The sequence below is a fragment of the Mixophyes fleayi genome, chromosome 7 (assembly GCF_038048845.1).
Source record: "Mixophyes fleayi isolate aMixFle1 chromosome 7, aMixFle1.hap1, whole genome shotgun sequence".
In the NCBI taxonomy this organism is placed as follows: domain Eukaryota; kingdom Metazoa; phylum Chordata; class Amphibia; order Anura; family Limnodynastidae; genus Mixophyes; species Mixophyes fleayi.
This window is the reverse complement of record NC_134408.1, coordinates 26,630,963-26,648,422: the sequence shown is the minus strand read 5'-3', so window position 1 is coordinate 26,648,422 and position 17,460 is coordinate 26,630,963. Positions and strand designations below refer to the sequence as shown.

General features: G+C 41.9%; 2 protein-coding genes across 6 annotated transcripts in view; one reads left to right on the top strand and one right to left on the bottom strand.

Annotated features, from left to right (window-relative positions):
* The window catches only part of CRAMP1 (cramped chromatin regulator 1), a 36,953-nt gene extending 32,882 nt beyond the window's left edge, over positions 1–4,071 (bottom strand). The window contains exons 1-2 of one of the 4 annotated variants that reach the window (XM_075179503.1): positions 3,824–4,071; positions 1,096–1,397 (exon numbers count right to left, since the gene is read on the bottom strand). In XM_075179503.1, coding sequence (XP_075035604.1) covers positions 1,096–1,396 — 301 coding nt within the window. In that variant the 5' untranslated portion in view covers position 1,397; positions 3,824–4,071. Of the gene's footprint in view, positions 1–1,095; positions 1,398–1,868; positions 2,198–3,823 lie in introns of those variants that run through there. The other 3 variants (XM_075179502.1, XM_075179501.1, XM_075179504.1) reach the window with 3 other exon arrangements.
* Positions 4,072–9,915: 5,844 nt separating this feature from the next.
* The window catches only part of IFT140 (intraflagellar transport 140), a 77,197-nt gene continuing 69,652 nt past the window's right edge, over positions 9,916–17,460 (top strand). The window contains exons 1-5 of one of the 2 annotated variants that reach the window (XM_075179499.1): positions 9,916–10,033; positions 13,016–13,192; positions 13,922–14,143; positions 14,487–14,608; positions 15,135–15,256. In XM_075179499.1, the coding sequence (XP_075035600.1) occupies positions 13,046–13,192; positions 13,922–14,143; positions 14,487–14,608; positions 15,135–15,256 (613 nt within the window). In that variant the 5' untranslated portion in view covers positions 9,916–10,033; positions 13,016–13,045. The other variant, XM_075179500.1, reaches the window with a different exon arrangement.

The window sequence follows — 17,460 nt, the reverse complement described above, 5'->3', positions numbered from 1 at the left end:
TAAGAAAATGCATGGGTGATACACAGATGCGGGAACACCTGTGTGCACTCTTCATCCACTTGTCACAGGACATTATTATTTGTTTCTTAAAGAAGTTATATACTCAGCACATTAAGTATGTGATGTGAGCAGCAAATCTGCAGTTCTTAAAATACTTTGCAGCTTCTGTATTTCTTGTAACTACCTGCAAAGGTAAGTACATAAAAAACAAAACAAAACAAAAAAAAAAAACAGAAAAAAAAAAAATAAATAAAATTATTCCGACCACGTAGGGTCCAATCCAATGGCAACGGGAAGCATCAAATTCATCTGTGTTACTGATTAAACCTGCGACCGGATAATATTACCATGATGGAGGAGATAAAGTCAAATTTAGTTTTGAGTGTGATTAAATTTCAAGCTGGTGTTTAGTTTGATTTAATCTGTATATCTCTGTGCTTTGCCATTTAAAATTTTTTTTTTTTTTTTTACCCTGAACCATATCTAATAACTGCTGCTTATATACAGGGGTGAATCACCCTGAAAGTCCCATAAAAATGTGTATTAGTCAACAATATCCAAATATATCTGGTTATTCTAATAGCCAAAAAATTTTTTTAATTTTGCCATATTATATTTTTTCAAAATTTTCCCTAAAGCCCTTTTTTATCCAAAATGGCTAAAGTTCAAATTTTAGGATATTTTTGTTTAAAATATGTATATACCAGCATATAGTCGTAACTGTCCAATCTGACAAAATGTAGCCTATAGGCAGTCAAATGCTTGTGTAGAATGCATTTTTACACTGGAGATGCGTTTTGCAAAAAAAAAAAAAAAAAATTTACTAAAAACATTTTAAATTCCCCAGCGAATGTCAAATATCAATTTTGCATCACCTGAAAAAAAAATTATTTACTGCCTTATTAATTCTCCTTCGTAATAAGAGATCAGAATCCAAGCTTTTGCATACATTGTACAAACAGATCAAAAGTATATTCCTAAAAAGCGATAAAAAAAAAAAATTGCAATACCCCTTAAATCTCAAAGGGGAGCGTGCATCAATCAGCTTGTCCCCCAAAAAGTCTGAAGCAAGGGGTGCGCTAAACGTAAATATACCTTTGCTTTTAGCACTGGTGATTTTTCCATTGCCACAGGAATCCTTTCTCTGCCTCTTGCTGTGCGGTCTGACGCTGGACCTTAGAAAGTGATGCTGATCCTGTTGGGCTTTGGACGGCTGGCTGGGGGTCAGGACCTCCGCTGGGTCGTTGCCGGGGGTCTGGGGGATGAACACATCACCCCCTTTTTCTCCTTGATCTTCCACCTCTCCTGGTGCTTCTTCTTCCTCCAATTCAGTTTCTGGTGCCCTCTTGTTTGGCTTCTTCAACCTTTCCTCCCCACTCTTTAGCTTCACTGTCATCCTGCAAACAAACAGCACAAGAGAGGGTTACACAGGCAGCAAATAAGACAGGGAAAGCAGGGGGGCACAGCTGACCCCCTCCCAAAAAAACCAAAACCCTAACAACTAACATTATTTCCCAGTTAGAAAAAGAAGTTTAAAGAGAGAGACAGAGAAAGAGATCCTGAACAACATGGCCGCCATTGTTAGTGACAAATCCTCTTCCACTGTCCCGACTGCACAAGCTGGGTTGGATCCCCTTGTAAGCTGCAGGGGACGGGGCCCCTGGCATGTCTGGGCAGCAGAGGGTTCCCAGGAGCGGGGCCCGGGGTGTGGAGGGGCCCCGGGGGAAGCTCCAGATCGGGGGCTTTGGTTTTGTTGTTTCTCTCCCTGAGCACAAGAAACCCGACATGATGGCAGCAGCCGCCTCGCTCAGCTCGCTGGCCGCGCACACAGAGCTCTATAAAAGTGTTTTGGATCGGCCGATCCCTACCCATTCCGGTGTCCCTGGCACCCCTGAGGGGTCTTCTCCCCCCCTCACCATGGATCAGTGTCCCCCCGGGGCTCGGTCAGCCCGGGATCGCTCATCGCTGTGTGCGCCCTCGTCCTCCCTGCGTTGTCTCCTCTCTGGCTGGAGACTCGCTTCCAACCCAAAAAAAAAACTGCTCCTGCAGCCCAAGGCGCGGTGGGGACACCCTTCACTCAACACCCTCAAACTGCCGATCGCGGAGTCGTAGGCGCTCGGGGCCGGGTGCAAATGAAAGAGGAGACCCTCAGCTTTCAGGGGAGGTGACCCGATCGCCCGGGGAGCCCCGGGAATTTAAACAGGGCACTGCCAAAATAGGGTCACCTCGGTGGGGCGTTGGGGTTTGTCTGGAGCTGAACTTTGCTTGCTACGTCATCAGCTTTTTGCAGCATTGGGAAATTAATTTTTTTCAAAAATAAACAAAACCCCCCTATCCTGGCACCCCAAGATTTAACACACAGGACCCAGGGCATCAGGCAGACAAAGCCCAGCCTGTTTGGCACAACATATATAGGGTAATATAACTGGTTTTGCAGCAGTAGTTTACAATGGGCACAAAAGCATCCATCACAGGCACAAAATGGATAACAACTCCATATTGAAATCATCTGTCGACACAATTTGGGATTTACAGTAAACAACAATGACAGAAACTGCGTTTATTTATTATTTTAACATTGCAAATGCAAAAACCCTTGTAACAAAAAATAAATAAATCAGATACAATGTAAACGCAATTGTTTTAATCACAAACACACTTGCAACACTGACGCTGCCTAATTAAACAAAATAATAATAACATGGATGTATCCTATAAATATACTCACATCACAACAGACTAGTTACTTAAAGCAATTTAAAGGAACACAATTAAAACATATATACTTATGTTATACAAGTGAATGATTATCTACAGTGAAGATCTAGAGCAGGGGAGAACTGCTGCACTATTGTATGATCTTACTTCTCATCCACAGAATGGAACAAAAGAGATTATGAATATTTTTTAGCAATTTTACTTTGCAAAAAATTGGAACAATACAAATTAATTACAAGTGATACATTGATATGAATAATCAAATAGGTGGATACACAAAACAACATAGTGCAAGAAAACAGCTGCTGGTGTGCCACTGCCTATTGATCTATAACGCAAAGTATGGTTTATCACTTTGCTTGACAAATATTCAATTAAATCACATTACTTCAAGCATCAAAACCAATTAAAGCATAGCCTAAGAAGAACAATGGACATTATTATGAATGTCTGTATCACTTTATCTGATAGAGAAAACACAGATTTGCAGCCACTTAACAGTCAACAGCTGCTGTCAGCTATGACCCCCATTTGCCAGCACCTGTTTCCTCTTTATAAACCCACTTGTGTCTGGGGATAGTATGCTTCATCCTCAGTGTAATGTGACAATGACACCCCCCCCCCCCCCCCCCCCATTTATAACCAGATAACATTTGGTCAGTACACAAGCTGTTGCTAGGAATCAATGTGAGAGATGTCCTTTGGGACAGTAACTTGCAGTGTACAGTGTACTACTAATAATCAACACCCCTCACTTACTCAATAACAAGATTATGAAAGGTCAATGTCACAATTCTGAAGAATGACACTTGTCTGCCCACTATATATATATATATATATATATATATATATATATATATATATATATATATATATTCATGACATAAGCTATGGAGCACACTTACTGACACCAGTCACCAACACAGGTCCTGCAAGAAGCAGATCATCAATCAGAAGGAAGCAACCTCTGGCTTTCACAACAAGTCCCAGCAGACACTGACAGCCAATGGCATGCTGGGACTTGTAGTCCCACAACAGCTGGGGAGCCCCTGGTTGCTGATAGATCAGACCAGCAGACTGATAACAAGGAGTAAATGCCTCTTACCCGATGCATGAAAGATGATGGGAGGGCCTGATGCGGCTCCCCCACTAACCTCTCTCCAAGAGCAGTGTAGACAGTCCAGGCCCTCCGGCCCGTCTGACAGGGGGCCGCGGGTGTAACCAGACGTAGTCCACGGGATAACCAAGCAGCAATAATCCCAATCAGGCCCCCGGGGCCCGGCCCAAAGCTCCGTGGGATCCTGGTTCAGACCTTCCTCTCTCAAGCCCGGGTCCGCATCTGACAACAACCCGCGCCAAGCAGACCTGCCAAAACACTCCACGCCCCTCACAACCCAAACAAACGCACGGATTGGTCCGCTGGCTGGGAAAGGCGTGGTTTTCAGCGGAACCGCCAATCACAGGGCGCAACGCCAGAGCAGCGCTGAGAGTCATGGGTTTAGAAGGAGGTGTTCAATGACGTCCATTAAAAGAGGACGAGCGTTTGGATTGGCTGGTAGGTTTGTCCAATTGGGAAACGGTTTTCAAACTCTCAGACGGCAAAGCTGTATTGGTACTTTCTCTCCTGCTCCATCCTATTGGCTGTGGTCCGTTTGATTGACGCAATGGGCGTGCCGGAAGTACTTATTCATTCATTAACTGAGAGCGCAGGACAAGGGATTGTCTATTTGTAGTAGAGATCCTAGATGACGTGATGCTCTAGTGTTGTAGAACTACAAGTCCCAGAAATTCTTGCCAGGATGCCCTAACTGGCACACTAGGCTGAGACTTATATTTATCACAACACACAATAGTTCGTGAGCAACAGTTTGCCTGTCCTGTTATCCACGACCAGCAGAGGGCGCCATCATCTTCATAGCTATTTAATTGTGTTGTTTATTAGTTACTGTGAATTGTATTCACTTACTGTGGTCGTCGAGATTGCTGGGTGTGTCAACATGGCTCTCTGTTTACTGGAAGCTAAAAGCTTTTGTTTGTTTGCTCTTAATTCGGAAAAAAAATATCAAAAGTAAGCATGGAATCTATGTATTACATATAAATATATGCCATATTGAGCTTTGATTCACATACTTGGAACAATAGTTCAGAAAGTACACTGAAATAATTAAAATAATTCCAGCCTACTTTGTAATACCCATTGTTCTCCTTTCAAGATTTCAACCTTTATTTACAATTCACTGATAATTCCTCTCTTTTAACATTGTAAGAAAACAGTTGGAACTCAGATGTGTTATATTAGCTTACAAATAGTGAGCCATGTATATATATATATATATATATATATATATATATATATATATATATATATATATATATATATATATATAACACATATTAGAATAAGGCTATGCAGTAACAGTTTATTAACAGCATGCATTAAATTCACATCACAGGTAATCTCAAGAGAATAAAATCATTAGAGAGATTGCTTATTTTGCAGCTCACGTTTTCTTTAATGCTTTGCTACACAAGCAATTTTTTATTCCTTTGTAGTGCAATGATCTCCTTCAATCACACAATGTCACAATTTAATTGCCTTGCGTGAATTTAAGACAATTAGTCTTTTCCATAGAGTTTAAAGGGATGAGGGATTAATTGATCATTCCGGAGTATTTAGACAATCCTGGTCAGGATATGGTGACTGTAAGAGCACATAGGAACGTTTTTTTTCCTTTCTGCAATTAATCTCATGAACATATAATCTTATGAAATTGCATTGTGTTTTCTTGCAGGAAAAAAATATCTCATTAGATTTAACTTCAGAGACTGAAAATCACATGTGTAGCACCATTCTTACATGATACTAGTTGGTGTTGACAGTGCAACATGAAAGGCAACATGAAAGTCCCACCTTCTGCCCCAAACCTTTAAATATGTATCCCGGCATTTATTGAATGGTAGGTTGTTGCTGATAGTTGCCATACATTCTACCTGTGTAGGGACTCTTAGAGAAAGCCCATGCTGGGGAATGATTTTCTGGGCTTGAAACAAAGTCTCAAGTAAGAATGTTTTAGCATGATTCTAAGAATCATTTTGCAAGAAAGCCCAGGATGTAGAAGTTGGGTTTTAGTTGTTCCTTCGGTGTTGCCATCATTAAGGAAATCCACAACTTATTGCCAAGAGTTCTCCTTCTCATTGTCCTTGTCCTTTCCCTACTCTTTCTCCTCCTCCTTTCCCTTCCCCTTCCCCTTCTCCTTCTCATCCTTCTCCTCCCCCTTCTTCTCCCCCTTCTCCTTCCACTTCTCCTTCCACTTATCGTCCCCTTCTCCTTTTCCTTTCCCTTCTCCTTTTCCTTTCCCTTCCCCTTCTCTTTTTCCTTCCCCTTCTCCTTCCCCTTCTCCTTTTCCTTCACCTTCTCCTTCCCCTTCCCCTTCTTCATCCACTTCTCTTTTGACTTCTTCCCCTTCTCCTTCCTCTTCTCCTACTCCGTCCAATTACCCTTCCGCTTCCCCTTCTCCTTTTCCTTCTTCTTCCCACTATACTCCACCATGCTTTACAATGGGGAAGAAACACAGTATAGGGGACAGATACATTTGGGTTTTATCCATAGAAAGGTGATACTGAAATCCAAACTAGCTTATTTGTTTTCCAAGAGGAGCCATAAAGATAGAGAAGAGGAGCTTAGGATCGAGTCTTGTGGTACTCCTACTGATACAGGATGCCGAGAGGAGGTAGATAAAAAAAACAAACAATAAAGGATAACCAGGATAGAGCAGTGTCCTGAAGACCCAGGGAATGCAGCGTTTGTTTGTATGAGAAGTGAGTGGTTTACAATGTCACACGCAGCAGAGAGGTCAAGAAGAGTAGTGGCCTTTACATTTAGCAGTGAACAAATCCTTAACCACCTTTGTCAGTGCAGCAATACCTGTTGAGTGTTGGAAACAAAAGTTTGACTGAAGATGGTTGTGTGAGGAAATTATCCGCATCAGGCGACTGTGGGCAAACCTCTGAAGAAGCTTGCAGTGGAATGGGAGTTGAGGCATCATCAGCATCATTTATTTAAATAGCATCAGCAAATTCCGTAGTGCTTTACAATTGGGGACAAACACAGTAATTAACAATACTGGGTAATAAAGGCAGTAAGAAGGCCCTGACCGCAAGCTTGCAATCTGTGGGGACATGATACACTATCTTAGTTTGGGTCAGAATTAGATATATTTCAGAAAAGAAGTACTAACCGCATATTTGAATAATGATGGAAATATACCAGTTTAGAGAGAGATTATAGATGTTAATTGAGGCTGAGACTGTACAGGAGATAGAGAACGACTGATTTATGAAGGGACGAATACATTAGACAGGTAGTTTTAGAGTGTGAGGCAAAGAAGAGGATATATACATTTTTATTTGTGGGTTCAAATGAAGAGGAGATGCCAGAGGATATACAAAATTAATTAAGCAGATTGTTGATCAGGGAAGAGGATACCATTTCATCAGGTCATGCCAATCTTGTCTGTAAAGATCTTGGGCCGTGATGGAGAGGGTTGGTGTGGGAGGGTTGAGGAGAAATGTATATTTATTAAAAAGGGTTTTTGGGCTTAGAAACCTGAGCCAAGATGAAAGATTGGCTGTTGCCAATAGCAGAGGCGCACGCAGGGGGGGTTTCTGGGTCTCCAGAAACCCCTCCCCTCCACTAAAGAAGTGCCCCTACATAGCGGCACTGTACTATATATAGCAGCCGTGGCGCTGTCAAAGAAGCGTCCGCGGTGGTGCTGTATTGTATGCTGTATTGTATACAGCACCGCCGCGGACGCTTCTTTGACAGCGCCGCGGCTGCTGTATGTCGAAACAGAGATGCTGGGAGCATGCGCAGCAGCTCTCTCGCGGGTGTGTTTTTTTAAAAATCCTGCGTGCGCCCCTAAATAGCATATTATTTTGTGGAAGAGTTTGTGAAAGCAGTATGTTTCTTTACTGTGCTATGGATGAGATTGTAGTAGATGCAGAGAAGAAAGATTAGCTGGAGCCACATGACCAAGGACTGTTGTTAAGGTAGGGTTGAGATATGCTACTGCCTGCGAAGATGTTGCACATAGAATTAAGTGAGGGAAGAGAGCTTGTAGGTGATAAAGTAATGATGGTATGAGAGGGAAAGGATTATTAAAGAAATCAGAAACTGAACAAACACTGGCGAAAACAACATCAAATGTGCGCTAACCATCACCCTGAGTAGAAGAGTTGTTTCACTGGAATAGAGCAGAGGTTAGAGAGGAGGCGCAAGGATAATGTGGATAATCCATTGGAATGTTGAAATCACCCGAGGTGATGGTGGAAATTTCAGAAGATAACAAATTAGGTAGCCAGGCGGAGAAGTAAAAGTTCAATGAAATGTTTGGGTGGTCAAGGGGACTATAGATGACAAGCAGAGAAAATGGGTTATAATCTAGACATTATATACACCACCTGACCCCCAGCCTCCTTGTCTGCTTCCAGGCCTGGAGGAAGAGGAGACCTCCATGTGAAAGGGCTGTAGGTGAGCAATATAGTTGTGTGAGCCACATTTCTGTTATTTACAGAAGGTTGAGAGGGAAATGTAAGAGATGGATGGAGAATAGTTTGTCACTGACACAGCATATTTATAGGATTTTGAAAGGGCTGGGAGACAGGTGTTTTGTTTCAGGTATGCTGGATTTCTATAGTCTTATCGCAGCTCCACAATCACTTAAAAAAGTACTACCGGACACTGCGTTTGGAGTATGTATCCATATGTAGAAGAAAGTTAATCAAGTCTACTGCTTGTGTAGTCGCTACACTGAAAAATAACTTTAATTGTGTTACTTAAGAGAAATATCTGAAGACCTCCAAATCATGCTCCAGTCCTCATTATCTATAGTGCCTGTGACAGAGGTGGTTTGTGATTCTCTCCATCCATTGTATTTATATCTCTTTTAATATATACACATATATAAGCCAAGGCTTTATCATAACTGCTGCAAGACTTTATTGTACTTATTACACTCTAAACTCATAGGTGCAAGTATTAATATGATGGACGGTTGGATAGATAGAGTGACAGACTATCCTACCACTGTCCACACTTTACACATGCCAACCCCATGCATGCTCAGAGGAGCAAAGTGTTTAGGCTTCACTGGGCATGCTCTGTGGTGGTAAATGATAGTGGATGCGTTTGATGCCAGAACTACCACTGGTGGAGCGGCCATGGGCTTCCCCCTCACCTCCAGAACCCATTGAAGGCACAAGTGTCTGTGGGGTCATTGGGACCAATAGGTTCATGGGCTAGTGGTGGTGGGATGCGGATCCAGATGGCGGATCCTAGCATTAGTGGAAAAGCAATGCAGTAAGCTGGGGCCCAAGTGGCAGCCATGGGGACTCCCCTCCTTTGAATGTGTGGCTGAAATGCTCAATATTACCCTTATTGAGGGATCTTGTAGGAAGCCAAGGTAAAGGGGGAGTGTGATCCCCAGGCCTTATTGATTGTGATAATTACGATTATGGCTGGATCTGATGGATACACTGCTACTTTCTTTGTCACCTTTCAGAATATTGACTTTAAAATAAAGCTGTGACCTCTTTTCTCGCCAATACAAATGTCATCTCTTAATTTCAAGGATAAGGGGGTGGGTAGCAAGAAGGGGGGGGGGGGCATCACTCTGTAGGCAGTTTATAGGTCCCGTCCCCATTTACATGCTGTTACTAGCATTGATTTGAAATAGACTAATAAAAGCATGTTTTATATATATTTTATGACACCAGCCGGTAAGGGTCCTAACTGAAGTAAGGGAATTCCAAATGAACTGGGCGGGGAAGGTTTGCCTAAAAAAGTTGTCTGAGGAACTTATGCCAATACCTTAATTCCCTTCAGTAGAGGTGACACACTGTAATCACCTGGTCACAATGACCAATGTTATTTTAATATAAATATTACTACTTTATACATTAATGTGTTTTCTTCTGACATAGGATGGGTAACATTGACATAGTGCAGTTGGATTTGCTAATTGCACAGGATGTAACATAGATATGATTTTTTTTCCCAAGGAAAAGACGAGCCCTCTTCGGTGGTTTTCGGAATATTCCGGAGATGCGCGCGGCCGCCTCGGCGGCTGAGGGTTCTGTGTTCGGCAACGTTCGTTTCTTACAGGTCACAGCGCCAGTGATGCGTTTCCACGATTGGTGGGTTGTCGTCACGTGATTGCCTGGGTCCGCTGTCATGGTAACGGGAAAGCGGAGCGGCCTGGTGCAGGGGTCTAAGCCTAAGCAGAGAACCGAGTGACCCAAGAAGGAGCCCAGTGTGGTAAGATGGTGTCCTGGGTGATGGAGAGGGGAGAGGTTGGAGGAGGAGAGAGCACTTATTATTAGCCACAACAGGGTTAGAGGTAATATGTCATATTATATATCGTCTGTTTAATGACCTAGTGTCCTCAGTAAATACTTATGTCACATAATATACCAATATTACTGGTCTTTGCTGGACATATGTGTTTGCAATGGGTTCTTGCATCTCAGCATTTTACTGGTAATGCATGCATATGATCACCATCATTGTTTATGTGTAAGGTACCATGAAATAAGACAGTGTCAAACATTCAGTATATAAAACAAATCATACAGAGGGGTAGAATAAAATAAATACATGTGAGGGTGGTAATCTGTGGAGAATCATACATAAAATAAAATAAGTACATACAAGCATAGGCAAACCGAGGGGGGGGGGGGGGGTTCATAGTGCCTAGAAACCCCCCTCCAAGCCTGGGGCACTGTATAATTGAGGTGGCTGGATCCTGCCCCTGCTTCACACGGCTCTGCTTGAAAAGGAGGGCTGCGTGTACCTAACAGTAGTGCATGCAGCATTGTCCATGTATATTGGGATAGGAAGAGTTGGAGAGCAGCCAAGCATTGTCTAATATTATAGCCACACCCCCATGCATGCTGGTCACGCCCACTTGCGGCGTGGTGTGGAAACCCCCCTCTACAAATCCTGCGTTTGCCCCTGATACAAGGTTGACGAAAAAGGTGTTGACGTAAAATGGTAAAGAGGGTCTATGAACATTTAATCTTGCATCTGAAAAGCTCCCTCTCCTTAACTAAATTCCTCAAAGAGATATTTTACCATCTCTTAACTCAGTTCATGAAAAACTTACATTGATTCTCTTTCAAGCAACCTACTAACCCCCAAACCAACATTGTTCTGTAACTGGATAATATAGCCCCACTAAACTCATTCCGATTGCAAAGCTATGTATCATGAGCCCTCTTAATTCTGTAAGGTATATTTACTAAACTGCGGGTTTGAAAAAGTGGAGATGTTGCCTATAGCAACCAATCAGATTCTAGTTATTTATTTAGTACATGCTACAAAATGACAGCTAGAATCTGATTGGTTGCTATAGGCAGCGTCTCCACTTTTTCAAACCCGTAAATATACTGTGTGTGCTCCCAAATGTAATGTTCTGTGGTTTATGCTGGCACTAGATAAATAAATGTTTGTAGTGTTAATAATTCAAAGGCATGCTGTGATTTGCATGCCTTACTCAGGCTGCCAATGTCTTTTATCCCTTTTTTATCTCTTTGGGGTTTTTACAGATTTATGTTCACACATTTCCACTGGCTCCATAGATTCTTATTTCCACACAGCTCTCAGTAGCCTGCTTATCTTTAAAGCTGGCAGGTATAGCATAACATATTATATATTGAAGTTGTATGCCAAAGTAATAAAAAAATATAATGCACTAATGCATCTGTCGACATTTACTTAATAAACAAGCCCCACCCACTTTGGCGTGACATAATATATGCAGAAGAGCTCCTACATGTCAGTAGGTAACAGCAATGAAAAGGGAAAAATCATTGTATGTTGGTAATTCCTGGTGTAACTTATTATATAAATGTATTCAGTGGCGTTAGTTCCGCCATTCCCTGCACCCAGACTGTGTGCAATAAAGCCGAAACAGCGCTTCACTGCGTGTACTCAGAGAGAGCCTGCGGGAGTACAGACTGCTTCGTCGGGTCCCCTTCCACATTATGAGCGATGTAGTGCTACGACTTATACATGCCCACATTACTCCTTTTCATAGTAGTCTGATTCTGCTTTTCCCAGTTATTTCACATTGCAACCACCTGAGCTGAATTCTGTTTTTTTTTTTTATCATATCCTTCATATTGTAATAACATGGACTGGATTAGGTAAGTGACGTTTAAAATGCCTTTAACTACAGTTAATTAATCCAGTACTGTGTTTTAAAAAGAATGGAAAAAGCAGAACTGGCGTATTATCGCACTGTGACAAGGCGTTCTGTCGGCATTTATGATGACGTAGCCTTGATTGTTATTACTTGGTGAAAAGAGATAAGGTCATCAGTAATACGTTCAGGTCCCCACACCCTAATATATAGTATAATCACTGGGTGCAATAAGCATACCAAGTCTAACAGTGTTAATCAGAAATACTAGTCTACAAACAGCCAAAGTTGTATGATTTACAGTTGCAGCAATCAATTAAGTTAAGTTTCCTTCAATTTGTTGTCCCCCAACCTTTCTCCCTTACGTTTATCCCTACCTCTGCGCGAGAGACGAATTCTACGGCGTATGATTTAAAATAAAAATTAGAGAACATTATAAATAGTACTCCCACATGTTCCATTTTTCCCAGGACAGTCCCAATATTTTTCTCCAACCAAACACGCAGGGTTGTCAGTAATTTAGCCACCTTCTAAAATATAAGTGGGTCTGTCTCACAAATGACCCAGTCTCTTGTGTACACACCATATATTTCATACATTGGAATAGTCTAATTTAATTTATTGGGAAATAAATACATTCTTTTTAAACTGACATCATAGAAGGCTTTTTTTTAAATATATTTTTCAGTTATCTCATGCACATTAAAACCTGGGATATATATTCTGTTGATAAATATGGTTTACTCTTCCAGCGTTTGTAGTGGAAATTTAGAAGTAGCGGTATGGTAAATATAAGTAAATGGAATTTGGTAGTATTACAGTGAAGGTAGTAGGAGAAGTGTCAGTAATTCATATCACTGTATACCCCCCCCCCCACTTCCACCACTGATAATACCTGCAGCAATTGCACCATTCATGGCCAGAAATGAAGGCTGTAAATGAATTATGACTCCTATAATTTATCTTTTTTTGATATGGAGAATGTATCTGACTGATAAAAAAAATATGTGGTCATTTGTGGAGAATTAGCACAATTATTGTTAATATTAGCAATGTATAAATGCTTATGCTGATAAAAGCTCTGTTGGATCACACAGGTCTGGTCTCTAACTGAAAGACTATTTGCAATGGCTGTATACTTTGATCATCGTATAGAAGCTCCAAATCCGGCAGCATTGCCATCTCTCATCTCCTGGCACAGTCACCACACTCTGTTGGCTGTGGCTTCTGTGAGCTCAAGTGCAGGCGGATGTGTGGATATCTACAGTGAGCTGGTAAGATTCTATCATACACCAGTGCCCTCTTACTCCAGCCAGTTAGACACAGTGAAATTGTGAGTCGTAAACCAAACAGGAATCTTGTCTAGATTTTAAAAGTGCAGCTGTTGCCTTCTCACAGTGGAAGCAGCTATGGATTGATCCCATATTGGACCCTATGTACAGACTATAAATGTGTGCTACATGCCACAGTAATTTCACCTGTCTTTTGTAAATTGATTAATGGTTCCATCTACACAATTGTTGACGCTACTGTGTGTAACTGACAGGTTCCTTAGTTTGTTTAAAATGAACCATTACCATCATTCCATGCAATTAGAACACTCTAATGTTAGGAACCGCATGAACAAACTTATAGTAATCTTGCAAAAATGTATTTAATGAACAAATTCTCAGTTTAATGCTTTTTTGTGAATATATATTCAGTAACATCATCAATTTGAGAAAAAGAGCTAAAGGGATTGGTCAGTCATCACCATTAACCGATACAGCGTTGTCAAGAAATTGTCAAGGCAGTGTGTGATGTCTCCGAGGCAAGTGATTGGCTAGTGTCATTGCCAATCAATCACATGCCTCAGACTGGAGTGATTATTTAATGGCTCACCTATACAAATCACAAGTTCAGTTTGCATCAGCAGCTACTGATAACGTCTGCAAGAGAATATGTTGATGCTACGTTATTGTATCTCTGTGTGTTGACTTAGTCATGTTCTGTGTTGCATTCAGGGCGACCATGTGAGCGGATCGCATGTAGAAAGGTCTTACCAGCCCACGTTACTCAGCTGGCACCCAAATAAACGGCAACTCGCTGTGGGCTGGGGAATGGGAGAGGTGACGATATTTAATGAGTCCGATAAAGAGCATCACACACTTCCATCAGCGCACGGCGCGGAGGTGACATTGCTGGAGTGGAGCAGTAACAACAGCCATTTAATTTCTGGAGACCTTGTGAGTATTAGTCGTCTTGGTTATGTACCTGAAATCGGCAGATTGTGTCCCACGATTTTTAGTAATAGGTTACCTGCTCAGGACAGCTTGGGAAATTAAACATCTATAAGTCAGGCTTTGACTACAAGTACAAACAATGTATTTCGGAACATTGTTGTACTAGCATGCTTGGAGTTAAAGTTTAGCCACAAATGTACATGCCGCAGATATCCCCCCAAAGGTGTTATTTCAGCAACAGGGAAAATCTGCATATGTTTGAAATCAAAATTAATATGGTAAGTAATAAACTATTGTCGATTATGGATCACCATTTTATCTAACTCTTGTTTTTATTGTGCTTTAGAATGGGTTGCTAATTATGTGGCGACTGGACCAGCGCGGGCGTGTGCAAGGAGGGCCGCTACTGAAGCTGGAGTACCACAAGCCTCTTACCCTCTGCCTCTTCAAACCACTAGCTCCTGAGAAGTAAGTGCTACCCATGAGATGGCCAATGATCTCAAGCTTATGGTCAGCTCAACACAAGATCTGCAGCACGGTGGCTTAGTGGTTCACGCTCCAAAAACATACTAGTAGGTTAATTGGCTGCTATCAAAATTGACCCTAGTCTCTCTCTGTCTGTGTGTACGTTAAGGAATTTAGACTGTAAGCTCCAATGGGGCAGAGACTGATATGAGTGAGTTCTCTGTACAGCGCTGCGGAATCAGTGGCGCTATATAAATAAATGGTGATGAAGATGCAACTTGTTTTGGAGAATATTAGCGGTAGAGTACTAACATTAATCATGTATGTATGAGGGTTCCTTGCTAGCATTGCTCAGAGATGAGAGGTTCAGTAGAATCACAAATGTAAATGTCTGCTTTTCTGTTGCAGTTAGAGTGTAGAGTGGAACCTCTGAGCAATGTAGAAAATAACTCTCTCTGTGTAAGGTACCTGTAGGAGCATCTCATGCTGACATACACTGTATATGTAACATCCACTACTTGTTTTTCAGGGATATGACCCAGCTGGCTAAGGCTGCCGTGAGCGGGGATGAGAAAGCCTTGGATATGTTTAACTGGAAAATGAAGAGTGGTGCTGAGCAGGAGTTCTCCTTCTTCATCAGCACAGCAGAGGGTAAGTAGCTGTAAAGTGGAGCATGCCTTCTTTGTATACTGTAAGTCAAGTCTTATATCTATATATATATATATATATATATATTTATATTTTAGAGTCAAGTGTGTTTTTTTTTATTATTTAGTTGTTTATTTTACATAATAACAAAGCAATCAAGCAGTCAAAACAACAACTGCCAACAAACATCACATAATAGTACAGCCGTAATAGACAATAAACTGTTCACATGAGCATCGTGCAGAATGATCACCAAGTGTTATATTTACTCACTCTCCAGAGGTTTAAAAAACTTGTGTGAGCTTTTCTGGTTCCTCACTATCTTAGCTTTGCAAAATCATTGGTAGGTGACATTTCCATTACAGAAAAAGGGATATGATAAACATCTCCTGACTTACGTTTAGACATCTCAGGACGTTTGTGTCTATTATTATTATTGTTCAGTTGGTGGCTTTGCCCATAGCTGGGCAACCTGGCAGCTATTCTGAGGCTGCCATTGCTGGCTTGCTGCTCTCGCTGAAACACTGGTTGCATAGAGCCATCTAGGCACCCCGACTTCTCCCATCTAGGCTTATGCATATGTCTGATCAAGCACTTGCCTTGTTTTCTTCCTTTGAGACTGTTTTGTTCCATAAGCTCCCCTGGGATGAGATGGGCTTACTATGCCACCGTATGTAACCATTTGAGGTTTCACTTTTGTGAAACCTTTTATGTCAGCAACAAGTCTTTCACTGGTTCTGTTGGCAAAACCTGGCAAACCCATTCACCCCTATCAGCTGCAGACCAGCGTGGTGCCCCCAGTTGTAGGAAGGGACCACTGCCGGCACCAGGATCCTTCACTGGCACCAGGGATAGCTCCCTGTTCTTTGCTGGTTGCTCTGGCTGAATCCTTCCTATGGATCAGGACTGGTAGGTAACCGACAGAGCTCTGACTTAGGATGATGGTCTCAACACAGGGAAGCCGGGGGATTAGTGTCGCGCCAACACAGCATTACAGGGACAGGCATCTCACAGGAACCAGTAAGATGGAAGTAGTAATGGTGTTTATTGGCTCATAATTCTCTTACAAGAAATGTTCCTTTAAGTGTACAGCCCTTCTTTTATGCAGCTTGTCAAATTTGTCTGAGGGGAGATGGGGGAAACCAGCCCCTTTAACCAATCCAGGCTAACTCCCTTATCTTGCATTAGGGATAGTCTGGTCCCTTTACATTAACTTTAGTGGCAGGTCTATGTGTCTACCCCCTGCCCATGTGCAGTCAGCTGCTGGGAGCTGAGCCCGCTCTTGGCACTTCTACGTCTGGACTGGGGCATCTAATCTCTAGATCTCTTACCCAGAGTTTAGCCCCCAGTGTTAAGCGTCACCTTCGAGCCAGATTAACCCTCGTTAAATTCGTTCGGAACCAGGGGGGGCAGACCAGAATCATCCGTTCACTTACAGCATTGTGTGTTGGCGTGAAAGGTGGATGTCACCACACTCTCTCTGGCTCATCCCTAATCATGGTTAACTCCCAACATTCTTAATATTACTCTGTGTTCCCCTCATGGTATTGACAATAGGGTACCTTAACATTTGACCGGCTTATACAAAAATGTTACCTACATATTTCTATGTTACTTTACAACTGAAGGATATTTTCACTGCTTTGTTCTCTGCGTGTCCAGTAGACCTGTCTTACTCATAAATAAAATAGTTGGTTAGAAAGTTCCCCGAGCCCTTTCTTCTTGTACTTGTACTTAATAATGCATGTACTGCTCTGGAATAGGCTGTATAAAATAAAGGAGGTGTGAAAACAGGTCCCCGATATATCAGCTTGTGCTACAGGCCATTTAGTTCAGCTAAAATGTATTTGCAGATTCTTACGAACTGATTCCAGACTTTTATGTTTCCAGTTAGTACCAAAATACATCCTTTATTAATGATGCAGTGAAAGTTTGATTATTGTAGTATACATTACTCCTCTATAATTGTCTATAGGATTCCGTGTAAGGTGCTGATTATCACTGAGGTACTTTGTACTTCAGTGGTGTTGCCTGTTCCTAATGAAATCATCATCATCATCATTTATTTATATAGCGCCACTAATTCTGCAGCGCTGTACAGAGAACTCGTTCACATCAGTCCCTGCCCCATTGGAGCTTACAGTCTAAATTCCCTAACACAAACACTCACACACAGACAGACAGAGAGGGGGACAGACAGACAGAGA